Here is a 22105-nt window from a genome sequence, read left to right on the forward strand (position 1 = left end):
AAACAAAAAACCACAAATCTATTCAAAATTGAACATATACTAAGGGGAAACTACCTGAAATAGAATCTACTACTCATCTCAAGGTTTACCAGTTTATAGACTCATTTTCAGAGGTGCATGTGTGAATGTCTTGTAACAGATCCTTTAGTGCTATGAGGTTGGTGCCAAGAGTAATTGTGGTTTTTGCCATTTTTTTTAATGGCAAGAACCATTACTCTTGCACCAACCTAATAGTTGAGTTTCTACTGTCTACTTCCTTGACATTATCTATCTATCTATCTATCTATCTATCTATCTATCTATCTAATCTATCATTATCAACATGTTTATTCAAGACTTAAACTGTGCACTGCTGATATATTAGTAAGCAAATCAGATAAGTGTGCTGCCATCAGGATGGGTGAATGAATACATTACAGCAGAAACCATTGGCTGCCTCCCAGAGCAACTCCCTTCCTATTACTTATCTGTAAAAAAAAAAGATCTTTCCCAATAGATTCTAAAAATGCTAAGGTTTTGCCTTTGGATGGATGCACAACCTAGTCTGGGACCTAGTTTGGTGAATCGTCTCAAAAAATTCTCCTCCTTCATAAAAACAATGACCTTGGAGGATAAATGCCTCCTTTTTCTTTTTTGATTGTGTACATAGTTAGATGAGGACACAATATATATATATATATATATATATATATATATATATATATATATATATCTTTAGTGAGCGTCATGATTCTATGAGGAACCAAGGCTTAGAATAAGTAAGTTGGAGGTTGTTATATGGAGTGATGGGGAGGACAATGAAAAACAAACCCGAGTCTTGGTGACATAAACTGTAACATTGCCATACTTCCAGCCCTTTTGTTATTTGAGTTAATAAAAGTCCTACAATGGAACAGGTTTTGGGAGTATTATATATACTAAAGGAATTCTAATTCATGCAACTTCATAGTCCCTTTGTATTCAGGTCTCCTGATTTCATAAAATGTAAAATGACATGCAATAACAAGGTTTACAAATAATATGTCTCATATATTAAGTAATAAAAAGTTTCCACAAGTCCTGATCTTGGTAATATCTGAAAGCTGATGAATCACTAATCTATATTCAACTGGCATATTACATAGAAATAAATCACTCAATATCTGAACTGTCTCACTGTCTTCTGCTCACATTTCTTTCTAAAACTCTGATTCAAAAAATAAATTTAAAAGATTCAAAAGGCCTTGTATGATCTACCTTTGCATAAGTCTCTTAGCTTAAAATCTGCAACTCATGAAATCTGGGGAACCAGGATTTGTTTTATAAGATTCCTAACCTGCTGGAATGAGGCAGGCCTTTGATTAAAAATGAATGTAGTAAATGATACTTCCACTTATCTCCATTAATTAAGTAGGCAAGAAAATAAAAATATTTCTAATGCAGTCAAATGCAACACCACTTCATGAAAAATGTCAGAAATTAATTTAAACTAAATAATGTTTTTGATATTTTAGGTATTGGGCTAGCAAGTTTCAGGGAAAAGAGAGAAAGAGACTCACCTTAAATAATAAATCCTTCTTCCCATAACGAAGCTCCTTCAGCTGGGCTTGAATTTTTTTTGACTGTAAGATAAAAAACATGAATAAGTGCCATAACTCATTTATATTTATTTCCAAACTTGAAGATTTAAATTCTTTCAGACTTTAAAGGAATACATTTGGCAGCCAAGCAAAGCACAGTCCAACTAATTTAGAAATAAAACAGAAAAGCTTAAACTCTGCTTTGAGAGTCAGACATCCGGACATTCTAGGCAGAAAGTGAAAAACCAAAGCTTGTTTAAAACATGTTAATTAAAGAAAGTTGATTATTGTTCTTCCCCTAATCCACAACAAAACACAGAGAATTTCGGTCACCGAGGCTTATCCGTCAATCTAATTTTAGACGCTAATTACCTGTGCATGTGTATGCCTGACTTTTTACTACTTATTTTCAATTACTTATTTTTTTAATTAAATGTGAGTAAATTTGAATTTGCCATTTGACCAATGAGAAGCAAATATGACCAGAAGCAAGAAAAGCTGCTATGATGCTAACATGCTGAGCTGAATGGTGTTTGCACTTTAGAATAATAACACTTTTTAAGAGGGCTATCACAAATATGAAAATACTTAAAAAGAAAATATTTCTCAGCAGTATGCTTTGACTACCACATTGAGTTATGGTCCCTTAAGTCACAGAATGATGATCATGCATTTTCAATTTTTCAGGAGAGTCCCAATTTCTAACATTATAATATAAGGACTTCAGTTCATTGTATTTCTGTACCTAAAATTACAGGTCCTGATCCTTTACTCAGGCAAAAACAAACAAACAAAAGAAAATTGCCACTACCAATAACAACACACACACACACACACACACACACAAACACACACGCACACACTAAATAGATTAGCATGATCACTTGAAGAAAAAATTGATAATTAAAATGTATTTGAGTGGAATTATAAATTAGTATCATCACTTTGGGAAACTGGCAGTTTCTGATAAAATTAAACATATGTACACTGCATTACACTGCATTACACTGCAATATGTCTCAGGTAATTACCCAAGAGGAATTATAACATACACAAAAATGCTTATAGTATCTTTATTCATAATCAAAAGCTAGAAAAAGCATATGTGTTAATAAGCAATGAAGAGATAAATGGTAGACTACTCATGACATGTAGTACTAGAATTCCGCTGAGCAATTAAAAAGGAATGATGTACTGATTTATGGAACAACATGAACAAATTGCAAAAGTATTATACCATGTGAAAGAATCCAGTAATTAGAAGCTATAATTTGTATAATTCTGTTTGAATAATATTCTAGAAAAGGCAAACAAATAGGTACAGAAATCAGTTTAGTAGTTAACATGGGCTGGGGTTGGAGGTGAAAATTTAGTATAATATAGCAAGAAGACATTTTGGAGGGTAATGAAAAAATTATATATTTTGAATCTATACATTGGTCAAACCCATCAAACTATACACTTAAAGTAGATAAATTGTATGTATACAAATTATATATCTATAAAATTAAATTTTAAAAGCAGTTGGCTATAGTAGGTTACAAGCCCTAGATCCTTATGTGAGTATTACATCCTAGTAAACTGTGTTGATATGTCTTTAATAAAGAAAGTTTCTTGGCCGGGCGCGGTGGCTCAAGCCTGTAATCCCAGCACTTTGGGAGGCCGAGGCGGGTGGATCACGAGGTCAAGAGATCGAGACCATCCTGGTCAACATAGTGAAACTCCGTCTCTACTAAAAATACAAAAATTAGCTGGGCGTGGTGGCGCATGCCTGTAATCCCAGCTACTCAGGAGGCTGAGGCAGGAGAATTGCCTGAATCCAGGAGGCGGAGGTTGCGGTGAGCCGAGATCGTGCCATTGCACTCCAGCCTGGGTAACAAGAGCGAAACCCCGTCTCAAAAAAAAAAAAAAAAAGTTTGTTTAATAAAGTCTACCTATATTGTCAAAATATAATTTTCCAAGCTTACAAAGCATGTATATGAGTTTTCCACTGAGCCAACTGCAAGTTTATAGTGATTCAGTTTTCTATAATATTCAGAATATTCCTTTTTTCTGTTTTCTTTGAGATGGAGTCTCGATCTGTCACCTAGGCTGTAGTGAGTAACCTAATCTCAGCTCACTGCAACTTCCACCTCCTGGGTTCAAGCAATTCTCCTGTGTCAGCCTCCCGAGTAACTGGGTCTACAGGCACAGGCCACCACACCAGCTAATTTTTTGTATTTTAGCAGAGACAGGGTTTCACTGTGTTGCCCAGGCTGGTCTCGAACTCCTGAGCTCAGGCAATTGCCTGCCTTGACTTCCCAAAGTGCTGGGATTACAGGCATGAGCCACTGTGCCTGGTCCCAGAATATGTCTAATTATGCAATGTACTTGATTTGTAAAGTAGGAGCTGTGTTATAATGGCACAATAATTTTTCGATCATTGTTCAATGTTGTAAGTACTATCAATTCAAGTGGAAAGTTGAAAGCATCGTCAATGATATGCCACTGAAAGGTTCTAATATTGGAAACACAGTTTTTCACAGATATTTCTATTATAAATCACATGCATTTCATGATCTATTGAATCAGGAAGTTAATAAGAAAAATAAAAAGAAAACAAAATGAAACGAAATGAAAAAAGAAGAAAAAGAGACAGGAAGAGAAGCAGAGGGAAAGGCGGCAGTAAAGAGGAAGTGAGAGAGGGAAAAGGAAAGAGGAGGAAAGAAAGAAAGGAAGAGAAGAAACAGGAAGGAAGGAAGGAAGGGAGGGCTTAAGACTGAGATATGCTAATAATTCTATATTACTAAACTCTATACAAAGCAGCAGCAAGAATTTATGGTTTGTCACAGGGTAGTTGATATTTTTTTTATTTACATAGAAAGTCACTCTTCTTTTGAAATGGATAGTGAAGTTGAAATGCATGATCCATAAGAAGAACAAAAAGACATGATTGAGCATACATAGTGGTTAATGGCTTTCATGAATAAAACTCACATTGAGCCCTCAATGCATTGACTTTATTTTTCTACTTCAGAATCATATTTATTATATCACTGTCTTTCCTCACACAGCTTCCCAAATGACTCAAAATAATATTTTGAGTGCAGCATCTAGTTCTTATTATGTTAACTTACTCTTAGTATTAGTCTGTTCTCACACTGCTATAAAGAAATACCTGAGATTGCATAATTTATAAAGGAAAGAAACTTAATTGGCTCAGACTTCTGCATAGCTGGGGAGGCCTCATGACACTTGCAATCATGGTGGAAGGCACCTCTTCACAGGGTAGCAGAAGAGACAATGAGTGCCAGCAGGGGAAATGCCAGATGCTTATAACACCATTGGATCTCCTGAGAACTCACTCACTATCAAGCGAACAGCATGGGAGAAACTGCCCTCATAATTCGATTACTTCCCACCACGTTGTGTCCTATAAAATGTGGAGATTATGAGATTACAATTCAAGGTGAGATTTGGGTAGAAACAAAAAGCCAAACCATACCATTCTGCACCAGCACCTCCCCAATCTCGTGTCCTTACATTTCAACCATGCCCTTCCAACAGTACCCCAAAGTCTTAACTCATTCCAGCATTAGCCCAAAAGTTCAAGCCCAAAGTCTCATCTGAGACAGTGCAAGTCCCTTCTGTCCATGAGCCTGTAAAATTAAAAGCAAGTTAGTTACTTCCTAGATACCATGAAGCACAAGTGTTGGGTAAATACACCCATTCCGAATGGAAGAAATTGGCCAAAACAAAAGGGCCACAGGCCCCATGCAATTCTGAAAGCCAATAGGGCATTCATTAAACCTTAAAGTTCCAAAATGATCTCCTTTGACTCCATGTCTCACATCCAGGTCATGCTGTTGCAAGAGGTGGCCTCCCACAGCCTTGTGCAGCTCCACCCCTGTGGCTTGCAGGGTACAGTCTCCCTCCTGGCTGCTTTCACAGGCTAGCACCAAGTGCCTATGCCTTTTCCAGGTGCACAGTGCAAGCTGCTCGTGGATCTACCATTCTGGAGCCTGGAGGATGGTGGTTCTCTTCTCACAGCTCCACTAGGCAGTGCTGCAGTGGGGGATTTGTATGGAGCTCTGAACCCACATTTCCCTGCTGTACTTCCCTAGAAGAGGTTATCCATGAGGCCTCCACCCCTCCAGGAAATTTCTGCCTGGACATCCAGGCATTTCCATACATCCTCTGAAATATAGACAAATGTTCCCAAATCTCAATTCTTGACTTCTGTGCACCCACAGGCTCAATACCACATGGAAGCCACCAAGGCTTGGAACTTGCACCCTCTGAAGTAATGGTCTGAGCTGTATCTTGTTCCTTTTAGCCACAGCTGGAGCTGAAGCAGGGCACCATGTCCAAAGACTGCACAGAGCAGGGCAGCCCTGGACCCAGCCCATGAAACCATTTTTCCCTCCTAGGCCTCTGGGCATAAGATGGGAATGGCTGTCATGAAGGTCTCTGCATGCCTTGGAGACATTTTCTCCATTGTCGGGGTGATTAACATTGGGCTTCTCATAACTTTTGCAGATTTCTTCCTTTCGCTTTCTCCCCCCCAAAAAGTTTTTTTTTTAATTGCATTGTCAGTCTGCAAATTTTCCAAACTTTTATGCTCCACTTCCTCTGAACACTTTGCCGCTTAAGAAATTCTTCCACCAGGTATCCTAAATTATCTCTCTCAAGTTCAAAGTTCCACTGATCTCTAGGGCAGGGCAAAATGCTGACAGCCTCTTTGCTACGGCATAGTAAGAGTCACCTTTGCTCCAGTTCCCAACAACTTTCTCATCTCCATGTGAGACCACCTTAGCCTGGACTTCACTGTACATATCATGATGAGCATTTTGGTCAAAACCATTTGACAAATCTCTAGCAAGTTCCAAACTACCCCACATCTTCCTGTTTTCTTCTGAGCTCTCCAAACTATTCCAACCTTGCCTTTACCCAGTTCCAAAGTCGCTTCCACATTTTCAGCTATCTTTAAAGCAGTACTCCACTCTGTTGTACCAATTTACTGTATTAGTCTGAGCTCACACTGCTATAAAGAAATACCTGAGACTGCAGAATTTATAAAGGAAGGAGGTTTAATTGACTCACAATTCCACATGGCTAGGGAGGCTCTCTAAGATAATTCTGCTTTACATGATAATCATTATTTTATGCTGCCGATTTTACTAAAGGATAATTTATGATATCTCTCACAATTTCAAATGCAGAGTTGATTGGCATTTTCTCCCACCTGTTCCAATCTACTCTTCAGAACTCATTTACTACCAGGTTTCTCAGGAAAACAGACTTTCTTCTTTTGTTTTTGTTTTTTTCTCATAATAATGTTGATGGTATCAATGAAGAGTGGGAGATTACTACCACATACGGTGCCCATGATTTGTCAAACTGCATGTCAATTCCTCCACATAATTGATGCTCTATCTTTCAAGTGACAGAATGGTTGCATTTTAACTATTTGAGGTGTTCATTTTTAAAACATAATTAAAATGCATATTATAAATGTACAGAATATCCTTTAAAATTTTCCGTATTACTTGGAATTATCAAAACATCAATTATTGCATTATTCAATGATTCATTCAGGAGCTACAATAAAACCTTCTGAATTTAATGACCATGAATGACTATTTAGCTTTGCTGCTATAATATATAAAAGAAGTTTTAGGAGTTTTCTTCGCAGTTACTCATCTCTTTGCTTCCAGCGCTCTTCTAATTTTCAGCTAAAAAGCAAAATCCTGTCTGAAGATTCCAGGATAGGGTATGCAAAGAATAAATGAGCTCTGAGGGGTGCATCTCTTTTTTATAAAGTATAGTAATTCAAAACCCAGCTGACAATTAGACTGTTTTATTTTAGCTTGTTAGCAACATATTGAAAAGTTAAAATTATCAAAAGGATAACCTTCAAACAATTAGTTCCAAATGTTGGTGCCTGTGAGTCACGAATTTTTCATAAGAAGTTTTCACAGCAAAATTAAAGTTGCTAATAATGATAATGTGGTCTATAATATAAAGACAAGGAAGATGAAGAAGGAAGCCATGATAGGACATTTATCTCGGCTTTTTTATCCCATTTAGTCGATTATCTTTCAGTCTGAGATTTTTGCTTCCTATAATTTCATATCCAAGCAGCATTTCTTTCATGAAATAAGAGGGATGATTTTGGTAGATGGTGTGTATAGTAGCTTCACTTTTTAATGTTGTCCTCTGCCAAATTAAAACAATATCAATCTTCTGGGTGTCAATGGGATTTAAATATTTTATTCTTGTATGAACACTGAAAGTTGAGGGTCACTGATCAAACAGGCAATCTCCTTTTTTAGCTCCTAACCAAGAAAATATATTAGTATTTTTTTTTGTAATGATGACATATCAAATAACTAAATTTGCCACCATATTGTTTTGAAACTGTATTGTGACAGACAAAAACACATGCCTGCCCCATTATCAAGAATGTTAAGCTCTGCATTTATTCTATAAGTATATAATGACATACAGCAAATAAATTGTAATGAACCTATTATAATACATTTTAATATTAGGCAACATGAATACATGAAGTATGTAACAATTCAGGGATAATATATTTTCCTAGGCATTGAGATGAAGAAAAAATAGGAATTATTCTTGAACTGACTAAAAAATAAAGGTAAGCTCCACTTTTACTTATGTGAACCACAGATATTTCTCCTAGAAGCTTCCCCCTTCCCTTCCATGTACAGGAATGTCAACATGAACCCTAAACACATGTAGATTATCTCAGAATATAACTTCAATCTAGATATTCTTTATTCAAAACATCATTCCACCTGGTTACCCTCCTATAAGTAATACTCAGAACCTGCACAAACCACATTTGTACTATTTCCAAAACCTACGAAATGTAAACAATGTACAAGTCTATTTGTATTCAAATAGAAAAACAAGGAAATGAAACACCACACTAGATAAGATCTACAAACCATTCAGTCTAATTTTTCATCTTATGACGAAAAATTTTTCATTTTTCATCTTAAACATCATTTTTTAGTTTATCTGTGTTAAACATTTCTATTCATGCCATTTATAGTATTTTAGGAAAGATATTATAAAATGGGTTTTTACGTTGCATGTTAGACTTGACTGTTCATGTTTGTGTTAATGAATTTTTCTTTTTTAAGGAGAGTTTTCACCTTCTTTAACTCTTTAACAAAGAAATCTCAGTTTGGACTGGACACAGGATCTCTGACCTAATGATATTTTTCAGACTCTCTTCAACTTAGCTCAGCATGTGACCTAGTTTTAGCAAATAAAGTACAATGAGACAGAAGAAACTATTTTCTGGGTGGACTCCTGAAAAGCAATGCTTATGCTTTACCAGATTACCTTCCCTTTCCCTCCTGCTGGAAGAGGATAGTGACAGAAAAAGATATTTTTGAACCAATGGTGGTTCCATAATTAAAAGGCAATAGAGCTGTTTTAGAAGCTCTTCTCCTTACTCCTAGACAACTCTGAGAAAAAGGGTAAACTTGTTTTAACTTGTATAAGCAACTTTTCTCATTGTACCTAAACTTCCTTCCTTCTCAGTTGCTTCATAGGCATAAGACATTCATCATGATATGAAGCCACTCGTGAGCGTCCCTTATCATTCATAGGCTATTTCTTGAATACATTTCTTACACATCTAATACATCTTTGTGTGTGCCTTTTGAAGGATACAACCAAAACAGTGACTCTTGTCTCCTCTCCTTGAGGCATAAACAATCATTTATCATGACAGCATCACTGCTATTTCATTACTATTACTAAGACTTATAGGAGCTACATTTTACATTACAGGTTCATAAGAATAGATTTGGAGATGAGAAATACAGAAAATTGATTACTTTCGTTAAATCTACATTAATCAGAATGACATATTTCCCCCGAGAAACATATAGGACAATTTTACAACACAGCCAATAGAACCAATGAATGTATTTATTTTGTATGGTTTATGGTCAGCCCCAGAATCTTCACTCTGACAATTGCCATGGCAAAACTTTGTAGACATCACATAGAAGGCACAAGAGAGGAAAAAAGGAAAATTTTATGGACTTCCAGGAATTTGCTGTTAAGGAAATTCTGATAGTCCAGGTAAGGAAGAAATCCAGAAAAACAAAACCTTACAAAAGTGACTATTACCTACCTTTGTTAAAATTTATTTATTTTTTCCTTTTGGTTATTTCAATGTTAAAACACAAAGATACTCAAATGTTTAAAATATGTTTTATTTTTCTATTTCAAAATTTGCATTTTTGTTAGGAGGAAAAAAAAGTTTCCAGATGTCTGGATTGAATGAAAATCTGGAAATAATATTGTTTTTATTGGGTCAAAGCTAGAAGAAGCAAAAATTTACTCACCTCTTCTGCATGAATGCCACAGAGCTTGTTTCCTGACAAGAGTTTGTTTTTCAAGCTTTTATTCTGAGGAAGAAAACATAGTTTTATTGCAAAGAAGAGATGAAATATTAAGAATTTCTTCAATGATGTCAGCATTACTGTTTTATGATCTGTTCAAAAGTTAGACTTTCATGATATAAAATGTAGTGAATTGGTGTAAAGCTGAATCAAATCTGTAATGTAAAATATTGTTTTTTATTCAATTAAAATTTGCTGTATTAGCATTAACACATTCATTTAAAAAGGTAATTTCTAGTTTTATTCTATTGTGGGCAGAAAACATAATTGATATAATTTCATTTTTGAAAAAAAATTTGTTATAATTTGTTTTCATATCCTAAAATACAGTCTATAGGGAGAACATTTCATGTGCTGATGAGAAGAATGGGTATGCTATGGCTGTTGGGTACAATGTTCTGTAAATGTCCCTGAGGTCCATTTGGTGTAGAGAGCAATTTAACTCCGATGTTTCTTTTTTTTTTAATTATTTTTTGAGACAGAGCCTCACTCTGTTGTCCAGGCTGGAGTGGAATGGTATGATCTCAGCTACCTGCAACCTCTGCCTCCTGGGTTCAAGCACTTCTGTTTCAGCCTCCTGGGTAGCTGAGATTACAGATGTCCACCACCATACCTGGCTCATTTTTTTTGTATTTTAAGTAGAAATGGGGTTTCACCATGTTGACCAGGCTGGTCTTGAACTCTGACCTAAGGTGATCTGCTCGCCTCGGCCTCCCAAAGTGCTGGGATTACAGGCCTTACTCTAATGTTTCTTTGTTGATTTTTTGTTTGGGTGATATGTCTAGTTCTGAAAGTGGGATATTACAGTGCCCCACTATTCTTACATCACAATGAACCTCTCCATTTAAATCTGTTATATAAATAAATAAATATGTGTATGAGTTTGTGTGTGTGTGTGTGTGTGTGTGTGTATATATATATATGTATATATCCATATATATGCTCCAATATAGGATGCATATGTAATTGCAATTATTATATCCTCCTATTGTAATGACCCTGTTATTATATAAGGGCCTTATTTGTCATTTTTAAAATCATTTGTTACTGAAAGTCTGTTTTATCTGATGTAACCATAGCTACTCCTAATCTGTTTTGCATGGAATATCTTTTTCCATCCCCTCTATGCATGTCTTTATAGGTGCAATGAATTTCTTATAAACAGCAGATATTTCAGTCTTTTTTTAGTTCATGTAACCACTTTATATATTTTAATTAGATAATTTAGTTTACTTATAGTCAAAGTTATTATTGATAGGTAAGGATTTACTACTTCTGCACAACGAAAGAAAACAATACAGTGAAGAGGCAACCTAAAGGATGGGAGCAAGTATTTGCAAACTACTCAGCTAACAAAGGTTAATATCTAGAACAAACCGAGAATACAAATCAAAAGCAAAAAGCAAATAATATGATTTATAAAATTGGCAAAATATCTGAATAAACATTTCTCAAATTCCTTTGTCTTCTGACAAACAAATGCCAATAGATATACCATAAATGTTAAACATTACTAATCATCAGGAAAATGCAATGAGATATTACCTCACCCCAGTTAGGATGGTTATTACCAAAAAGACAAAAAATAACAAGTACTAATGAGGATGTAGAGAAAGGTGAACTCTTATGTACAGTTGCTGGGAATGTAAATTAGTAGAGCCATTATGGAAAACAGTATGGAAGTGTTACAAAAATTTAAAAATAGATTAATATGTAATCCAGCAATCCCATTACTGGATATATCTCCAAAATAAATGAATCAGTATTTTGAACAGATATTTGCATTTCTACGTTTATTGAAGCATCATTTATAATAGCCAGGGTATGAAATCAATGTAAATGTTCATCTACAGATGAATGGAGAAATAAAACGTGGCACATATAGACCATGGAATACTATTAAGCCATAAAACAGAATGAAATCCTTTCATCTGTGGCAACATGTAGGTAGAACCAGAGGACATTATATAGAATGAAATCACCTAGGCACAGAAAGACAAACCCCACATTATCTCAGTCATATGCAGTACATAAAAAGACTGATTTCATAGAAGCAGAGAGCAGAAGAGTGGCTGAGTCTGGGAAGGGTAGGAGGAAGTTGAGGGATCAGAAGTTATTCAACAAGTACAAAGTTACTGTTAGGCAAGAAGAATAAGTTCTGATGCTTTATTACACAGAATGCCTACAGCAAATAACAATGTAGTGTATGTTTTTAACATAGCTAGATGAGAAAATAGTGACTATTATAACCACAAAACAATGATAAATGTTTAAATTCATGGATAGGTTATTAATCACCTTAATTTGATCATCATACAATATATATAAGTATTCGAACATCACACTGTACCACATAAATATGTACAATCTATATCAGTGATAAATACAATTTAATTTGTAAAAAAGATAAAACTTTATTTGGTCTTATATTTACTTTCTGTTTCCTATTTTATATGGGATTTAAAATATAATTTTTGGTTCAAATAAGCAATAGATGCTAGTTTGTGAAAGCACCCTTCTAAGCTGCAAGCATTTATTCCTATTACTATTTGGATTTTGGTTATCTTGTACCCTAGCGTAACATAGTTAAAGATCCCTTAGAGGGTCTGTATTTCCTTAGAAGTCTATAATTGTAAGTCTTCTTAAACTACTAATGTCTGTACATTGAATTCCAAAGGCATCTTGATTCTCAGAAGCCATTTCTTCTTCCAGGCCTGAGAGATATGCTCTTCATGTGGGGTGTGAGTGAGAGATAACACAGGGTAACACAGATCTGTTACCCTTTAAATATCTCATAATCGACCTAGGTTCAAATATAAATGTTGGTTCCTCTGACACTTCTTAACATCTGAGTCTAACCCCTCATAGCTATTTAATTATATTTACCTCATTGCACTCAGGCTTTTCTGTCTTTTACCCCAATAACTGAAGTAATAGTCTGTCTTTAGATGTGCAGGCTAAGGAGAGCAGATAACTGTAAAACCCACAGGATTCAGACTTCATACTGACTCTATAGGAGTAGACAATGTCCTGGTACAAGTATATATTATGCATGATGACTCTAAAGAGGGCCAATTGGATGAGCACCAGGAGCAAAATGAGCATTTAATGCAGAGCGAATGAATACATCCACCAAGTTTAAGAGTTCCCCACTTAGAATTCCAAACTAATTTTAAACAGCATTTTCTATTTTGTTTTCCTATCATGGAGTGAGGGGGTACAGTTGTCTCAGTCTGAAAGAATACTTTGTCTTTTCCTCTTTAGCTAAAATTTGGAAATCTGAAAAGCTCAGTTAGAATTTCAATACTATGAAATGTTTTACACAAATGGGAGGAGTTATTCTGATTTATTCAAGTAATGTCTTTTTGTAAATATTTGCATTGATCATACAAGGTATAATACTAGATTTTTTTTTTTTTAAGGAGGATCTGATACACATTAATTCCATATTTAAAGAGATGTATATGCCCAATAAAGGGATCTATACCGATATGTTCTGCCTCTGCAGTGTTGCTCAGATTGTAGCATAATAAAACTCTTCAAAATGGAGAAAAGATAAGTGATGTACATCTAATAGGAGTATTTATGTCCTAACAAAAACCATTCACATCTGAGAAACATTAGTAGAAATAAGAAATAGCTATAAATTAATAAATGACATATTTAAAAATTGGTGTCTGTAGTATATACTATTTAAAATTTGCATCTCCACTTAAAGTTATTTTTTTCTTTTCATTTATGTATCTATGATTGTATTTATTTATTTATATTATTATTTGTTCACTTATTAATGTTGCTGACACTCAGAAAATTCTGTATGTTGGTTTGAATGATATAAATTATAGCAAATAGCTTTTATCCTTCAAAAATGATATTATTTTAGATTTTTTCTGAGGCAGAAACATACCTGTTAACTAAGATATATGACACAAGACTAATTTTTGCATACTATTTATTCCATTGACCTGTTATCTCTGCTTATCACACAGATTTCTTAGAATAGATTATTCTTTAATTACTTGGAGTAGGCTTTTCAGTGACCAGGATGTATGTGTTGAGTTTATAGATATCTAGCAGTGCTAAATATTCTACACTAAATGTTTAGTGAAGCTAGAGATTTTATAAAGATGTTCCACAGGACCATTTAACTTTCTTTAATAATATTTACTCTCCACTCTCCCACAAAAGATTGATGCTATGATAATATGAGTGGAACAAACTTAAAAAGATTTATTTTCTCCAGACTTCTCAGAGTCTTTATTAGAATATTGTGCTCCATGGACACAAAGAGGGCAACAACAGACACTGGGGTCTACCTGAGGGTTGAGGGTAGGAGGAGGAAGAAGATCAGAAAAAATAACTCTTAATACAAGGTTTAGTTCCTGGGGACAAAATAATCTGTACAACAAACCTCCATGATGTGAGTTTACCAGTTTACTTTCATAAAAACCTGCACATGTAACCCTGAACACATACCCCTGAACCTAATTATTATTAGATATTTTAATAATACTAATACAATTGTGTTTAATATAAATGGTTTTCCTAAATTTATTTGACAATAATATACTTTGGACTAAAGAATAATATACTTTGGACTTGTCTCATTACTAGAATTTGAGAAATAAAGCTGCAAGTATTAACCTATGTTTGATTTTACTAAGGGAGACCAAAATATTATAGTACTATATTTTATAGAAGTTCTATTTATCATGCTTACTTGTAAAATGATAAGGAAAATTTGATTCAGGACTTTTGAAACAAATGTCAAGGCTATTGAAATAAGGGAGAAAGATGGGGCTCAATGCTAAATATAGCAAAAACATAGCAAAGATAACTGAAGATTTATAGCCAATGAGCAGAATTTGGGAGGTCAATGGATAGAAAATTACTAATAGGAGCTATCATGGGTAGGAGGATTTTTGCCAAACCTGCCAAATAGAATCCCTGCTGAAAAGCATTTGATCAGATTTAGATATCAAGGGTGAAGGAGTCTCCCTAAACTGACTTAGCAGGGTCCCTGCTACAATTGGACTAGGTGAGTCTAAGACAAGACCTGAGGACAAGGCCCATTTGAAAAGTGAACTCAGAAGAGTCTGTCTAAAGTTTGGTCAAGGAGTCTTTGGGATTAGTGCTTTCTGTGCCCTAAGAAATGTTTGCCTACTTCAAAGTCATGAAGAATTTTTTCTTAAATAATTTTCTTAAAGTTTTATTGTTTTAGGGTATACTCTTCTGTATTATCCTCTTTGAGTTGTCTTTTTTTTATTTTATTAAGTGAGGTAAGGGTCAAGGTTCACTTTTAGTTTTTACTGCAAACATCCAGTTAGTTGTGCACCAATTATTGAAGAAATGCTCCTTTGTACATTGAACTATCTAAGGGCCTTAGTCAAAAATCAATAGAAAAATAACTCTTTTGGCCAATATGAAGCATCTGGCATCAGACAAACCCTCTAGCCATAAACAACTAAATAACTAGACAGAATATAATAAAACAAATGTTTAAGACAGTAGACAACCATGATTGCCAGACTAAAGAGAGGAGAAGTAGGCAAGAAATCACTGCAGCTGCTCTTTTTTGTTTGTTTTTTTGTTTTCATCTGGAGACAATTTATGAAGTACCATACAGAAGAAAAACACAATCAGAATGCAGAAGTTTTGGTTAGTCAAGAAGAAAGAGTTTAACATTAGGGAAAGGTGATCAGGTGGAATTTCTGTTACAAAGTATCGGAGGCTTTTAATCTGTTAAAAGAAAAATCGTAGATAAATTAAATTGAACCATTTGAGCAATGAATGATTTGCAAATCAACCAGAATAAGTTCAGAGACACTCCAATGCAGCTATGTGATGGAAGATTTATGGACAGAAAAAGCAAAATGACATGCAGAAAATGGAAGTGAGGTACAAAAAAGAGCTGCATTGGTTACAGCTCAGTGCTTGCTGTGTTTGAACATGGTTTTAACAGTTGGCTTCTCTTGATTGGCAAAAATTCAATGACTGGCACAAGTTTAGGTTACAGTCTGCTTAACATATCAGTTAGGTTACACTTCATTATGTATACAGATACCTTTAGGTCAAAATTAAAATGTGTAAGGAGGCAACTTTAGCTTAAACTTAATTTAAGAATGCAATGCAGAAAAAGAGAACAGAGGATTTTCAGGGAGGTTTTGGCTTCCTTATGTCTTTAGGTGAATGGAAATCTGCATATGTATAAACTAACATCCTACAAGGCCAGCTAAAGAACCACCAGAAAAGAACTGCAAGGTGAAACATTACTAGAGCTCACCTAGATAGCCACTTTCCAACCAGCCACCATGGAAAGACTTAACCACTAAGATATTTAATAAAAACCCTAGAAAGAACTGTCTTACAAGTAGGGTTAAAACAGTCCTATAAAGGTTCATTTAGACCAATCTTATAAAGCTTAAAAACAAAACTAAAAATCACTAAGCTAAACAAGTATTATCTAATAGAATAAAACTTAATACTCTTAGAAGATAACAAAATCCAGGTGCCCAATAATGTAATATTTACAATTCAGCCTTCATTTGAAATTATTAAACACAAGAATCAGAAAAATGAGAGCTTTAAGGCAGAGGAGGAAGAAATCAGTCAACAGCAATAGCTATCATTGGCAAAAATGGTCAAGTTCATTTAGAAATAACATTAAATATGTATAACTAAAGAAACTTCCATTTTCAGCATTGACATGTAAAGAACTTGAAAGTCATTAGATTTCCAACTTCTATATCTTTACTGAATTTTCTCTTTGTTCTCTCTATTAGCTTGAAAGGAATATTAAAATATCCAAAAGCCATTGTGAATTTGTCTATTCCTTTGTTTAAGTCTGTCATTTATTACTTTACAAAGTTTGAAGCTTTTTTTAGGTGCTTACAAATTTAAGAATTGTTACGTCTTTTAGAAAAAAGGATTGCCCCTTTCAGCACTATAATATGCCTCTCTTTCTGGCAATTTATTTTGTCATGGCTAATTTATCCAATCTTAAACATGCTAAAGCCTTTTCTCTTACAGTTTGCATAGCATATATTTTCATATTTTACTTTGATCTTTCTTGTGTCTTTATATATAAAGTGTATTTTTATTAATCAACATATAATTTGATTATATATTTTTATACAGTCTGGTGATATCTGTCTTTCAATTAAAGTATTTACATGTAATATAATATAATCAATACATATAGCCAGGTTTTGTTTACAATCTCACAATTTGCTTTCCTTTTACCTTAGTGCTTTTCTAGAGTCTATTTAGTATATTTAGAAGTCTATTTAGAATTGATACTGTACCACTTCACACCTCACACTCTGCCATACATAAATCCTAAATCACAAACTATGAGATACATAATAAATTTGAAGATGAGCAAGCCATTATAAAATTGTAAAGGATACATAATTTAGAGTAAACAAATCAAAAAAGGTATCCCTGATGAGGTACTTACATGTGACCTATAAACGCAAGTGAATAAGTTAAGAAATTTCTAAACTTTTCAATCATTCAAAGTATGAAAATTTGATAGTTTCTTATTGTATCATTGCATCTAGTTTAGATAAAGTGAAAGAAAATTGTCAATATGATTATGTTATTTTCAAAGAAAAATCAGTTATTAAAACTACCAATCTCTTAAACAGGTAGAAAAGACAATCTTTTCTGTTTGTTTGTTTTTATTCTGTCTCAGGAAATGATGTGATAAAGCTCTTTTGATTCAGGGTTTAACATCAGTCCCACCTAATAGAAAACTGTACTATTCTGCCTTCATTTTCCACCTACTCTTTCAGACTTCCAGTCCATTTCCAAGTACCTCACAGGGGTTTTTGGCTTTCGCCCCAAAAAGGCTGACAAATAAAAATTTGCAGTTTTCATATGAAGCTATAAATGTCTTTTTAAAAGCCTACTTTTTACACAAGAAATTGTGAAGTTTTATATGCATATGTGCACCACTCTGACCCATCCTGATTTTAAACTCATTTTTTAAAGGTAATGTTACTGCTATTTGGCCAGATTACCTGAAAATAGATACAAGGATCCGACATACTTACCTTATTTTTTTACAATTGTGACTCATAAGCAAATTGGATGTCCTAGATATACTTGACTCTCAATTTATGTAAGGTTTTCATGTTACATTTCTCTTTATGGGTATTTTCTCTCAGATATACCAAATATAAAAGAGTATGAATAGGAGTTGTACAATTTTGAAAATAATTCCAGTTTTTTTTCTCAATAGCAGAATCTCCTAGATCCATTCAACTCTATGTAACTGAACATGTTTATATACAAATGCATACCAAAGAGTGTTATACAAATGTCAATTGCCAATTTTTTTTCCGGAATTGCAAATTTCACTATGTCACTCTCTTCCAAAAAGGGGAGGAATCCTTTTGAAGGCAAGGAAAAAGGAAGGGGACAAAGATGTAGAATTTGAGAATCTATAAGAAGAACAGTTGAGCAAGCAAAAAACAAATAACCCCATTAAAAAAATGGACAAAAGGCATAAGCAAATAATTTTCCAAAGAAGTCATACAAGCAACTAACAAATATATGGAGAAAATATTCAACATCACTAATCATCAGAGAAATAAAAATCAAACTCACAATGAGATCTTATCTCATGCTAGTCAGAATGGCTATAGTTAAATAGTCAAAAAACATCAGATGCTGATGAGGCTGTGTTGAAAATGGAACACTTATACACTATTGGTGGGAATATAAATTAGTTAAGCCACCGTGGAAAGGAGTTTGAAGATTTCTCAAAGAACTTAAAAGAGAACTACCATTCGACTCAGCAATCCCATTACTGGCCATATATCCAAAAGAAAACAAATCTTTCTACCAAAAAACACATGCACTCACATGTTCATTGCAGCACTGTTCACAAAAGCAAAGGCATGGAATCAACTTAGGTGCCCAACAATATTGGATTCAATAAAGAAAATGTGGTACATATACATCATGGAATACTATGCAGCCATAAAAAGAACAAAATCTTGTCCTTTGCGGCAACATAGATGCAGCTGGAGATTGTCATCCTAAATAAACAGCACAGGAAAAGAACATCAAATACCACATATTCTCACACTTATAAATGGGAGCTAAATGTTGGGTACTCATGGATATAAAGATGATGACAATAGAAAATGAGGACTACAAGAGTGGGGAGCGAGGGAGGCTGGCAAGGGTTTAAAACCTATTAGGTACTATGCTCACTAACTGCGTGACAGGATCATTCATACTCCAAACCTCAGCATCATGCAGTATATCCAGGAAACCAACCTGCACATGCACCTCACGAATACAAAATAAAAGTTGAAAAAAAGAATAGATTATAAACAAAAATACAATTTGTTTGATTTTCTTGTAGTTTTTCTTTTATATAATCACTCCTAGAGTTTTCATCCTCTTATTCTTCCTCTAGCTTGGCTCCCACTTGCTGCGTTCTTTGAAGAGCTAATTTTCTAGCCTACTCCAAGTTTCTCTGTAACTCACCCTGCTTAACACATTCATTTCAGAGTAAACTTCCTAAAATATAGTGAGAATCTTATGCTACCCCACTAAAAATTTCTCATGGAGGTTTATAAATTACAAACAGACTGACTTTCAAGGGATTGAAAATTTGACAATCTCTCACCAGTCTTTTTTCTTACCTATATAAAACTTTGCTGTTACCAAGTTAGATTTGTTATTTATTATTAAATCCCAAGAATTTGACTTGATCCAGCCATTATCCTAGTATGTGTTTTCTCCTCTCCTATTTCTATGTGTCTATTAACTATTTTGATTGTAGTGACTATGTTTGCTTCTGAAAGCTTTTTTGTGATTTGCCTATTACTTTAATAGACATCCTGTCCTCAACTGCCCCCAATTAACCTCTATCATATATAAAGTCTAGAGGGTACAATTTTTTAAATCAAAAGATTCATTCTTTAGAAATCTCCAAACTGATTTCCACAGTGGCTAAACAAAACGGAAAACCAAATGTCACATGTTCTCACGTATAAGTGGGAGTTAAACATTGAATGCACATAGACATAAAGATAAGAACAATAGATACCAGGAACTATTAGAGAGTGAGGTAAGGAGTAAGGCATGGGCTGGAAAAAGAAAAAAACAACTATTGGGTAATATGCTCACCTTCAGCATCACAAAATATACCCCATATAAAAAATCTGTACAAATACCCTTTAATCTACAATAAAAGTTGAAATTATTTGGCTGGGCATGGTGGCTCATGTCTGTAATCTCAGCATTTTGGGATGCCAAGGCAGGTGAATCACTTGATGTCAGTAGTTCTAGATCACCCTGACCAACATGGTGAAACCCTGTCTCTACTAAAAATACAAAAATTAGCTGGTCATGGTGGCACACCTCTGTAATCCCAGCTACTCAGGAGGCTGAGGCAGGAAAGGCAGGGAGGTAGAGGTTGTGGTGAGTCAAGACCATGCCACTGAACTATAACCTGGCCAACAAAAGCAAAACTCCATCTCAAAAAAAAAAATATTTAAAAAAAGATTCATTCATTCATACATATTCTATTCACTCATAGATATTCACTAACTTCTCTGTGCTAGACTCAGTGTTAAGCCTTGAGAATACAAATATGAAACAGGAGTTATCTGCTTTCAAAGAGCTCACCTTCTGAGTTAGAGTAGGCTACAGATATGAAAATAAACAACTGAAACACAGAATGTACAATGTAAATTATATAGCTACCAAATAATCTCTACTAATTTTAAAGCAGATTTATAATTAGTCCCCTGGATGGATGCTCACATTTGTTTTTAGAGGAAAACAATTTGCAGGGAAATGTCTAAAACTTTGGCCAAAATTAAAAAAATAATAATCCGTGTGTGTGTGTGTGTGTGTGTGTGTGTATTTGTGTATGTGTTTTTGTGTCAGCATGAAATTGGATGGAAGTGAAAAACGTACATGCCAGGCCTTTAACAAGTATTATAATATTAAGTGAAAATGTAAAAAATAAAATGCTATCTGTATTGTGAATCTAAATGTGTAAAGCTTAAATGTATATATTTAAAACTAGGAGATAAACAGATAAAAACCTACATGCTGTTAGGTGATATATTATGTGTAATCTTTTCCAAAGATTGATGTTGTTATTTTAATAAAATTTAATATTTCTAAGGCATTTTCTATGCAAAATAGCATAATAAAAGTGGTATTATACGGTGTGAATGTGTATGTGTGCATGTGTATATAAAAACTCTGCAGAATTTCTGAATACTGAGATTTGGTACTTCTGGTTTTTTTCTGTGTGTTTTTTGTTTTTGCTGTTTATATTTAGTTCCTTCTTCTTCATCTAAACAAAAAATTGAATATGATTTTTCTGTGTGTCCAGTACTGAAAGTATTATTCAACTTGTAGTTATTATTTAGTTAGTGTGAATGAATAACATTCATGAATAAGTGCTTGGTAATGAATATTATGTTATTGCTGAGGATTAAGCTGGCAATCTATTGCCTCTGTGACATTATCGTGATGTATTACTTCATTTGACAAAAGCAGAACATCTTAAACATGTTATCTTTAAAAACTAATATTTCTAATATCTTGGTCTACATTGTGATTCTTGGAAACAAAAAGGAAAAACAATTATACATATGTGACAAAATTCGGTGATGTACATTTTTCTAATGTCTTGGGACTCCTGAAAACCTGTAGAAAGTTTACAAATGACATGGTTTTCGATATTTGTAAAATATCATTTAGTGTCAAGGAATTCTGTGATATTTCATATTTCTGCTTTACTCATTAACCTGTCATCTCTTTCAACTTTAAAAACTATTATTATTATGTTGTTATACACTCAGGAATATCCTCAATTAACAACTCCAGACAGATGTTCAAAAATGTTAGTTAAAATAATGAATTTAATAACCTTTGAAAAGATTGTGACCTCAGTCTGTAGCTCTTATTTATAAAATAAATCAAATATACATACAACTTGTTTCTCAGAATACATCTAATAGATTGTCTACTTAATTCAGATTCATTCAAGAGACTGGCATTTGACTAGAACTACCATAGGGCTTATCTGTATAATGCTTTGCAGAATAGAAATATTAAATATATATATATATATAT

The 22105-nt window shown here is 34.0% G+C and overlaps 1 protein-coding gene across 2 annotated transcripts in view; it reads right to left on the bottom strand.

The window, feature by feature from the left end:
* Positions 1–22105, bottom strand: part of LUZP2 (leucine zipper protein 2) — a 571609-nt gene that overhangs the window by 133538 nt on the left and 415966 nt on the right. For both annotated transcript variants that reach the window (XM_017538740.2, XM_017538738.2), the window contains exons 6-7: positions 9932–9994; positions 1539–1601 (exon numbers count right to left, since the gene is read on the bottom strand). In XM_017538740.2, the coding sequence (XP_017394229.1) occupies positions 1539–1601; positions 9932–9994 (126 nt within the window). The remainder of the gene's footprint in view (positions 1–1538; positions 1602–9931; positions 9995–22105) is intronic.

Source organism: Cebus imitator, unplaced genomic scaffold (genome assembly GCF_001604975.1).
Source record: "Cebus imitator isolate Cc_AM_T3 unplaced genomic scaffold, Cebus_imitator-1.0 Scaffold113, whole genome shotgun sequence".
NCBI lineage: Eukaryota > Metazoa > Chordata > Mammalia > Primates > Cebidae > Cebus > Cebus imitator.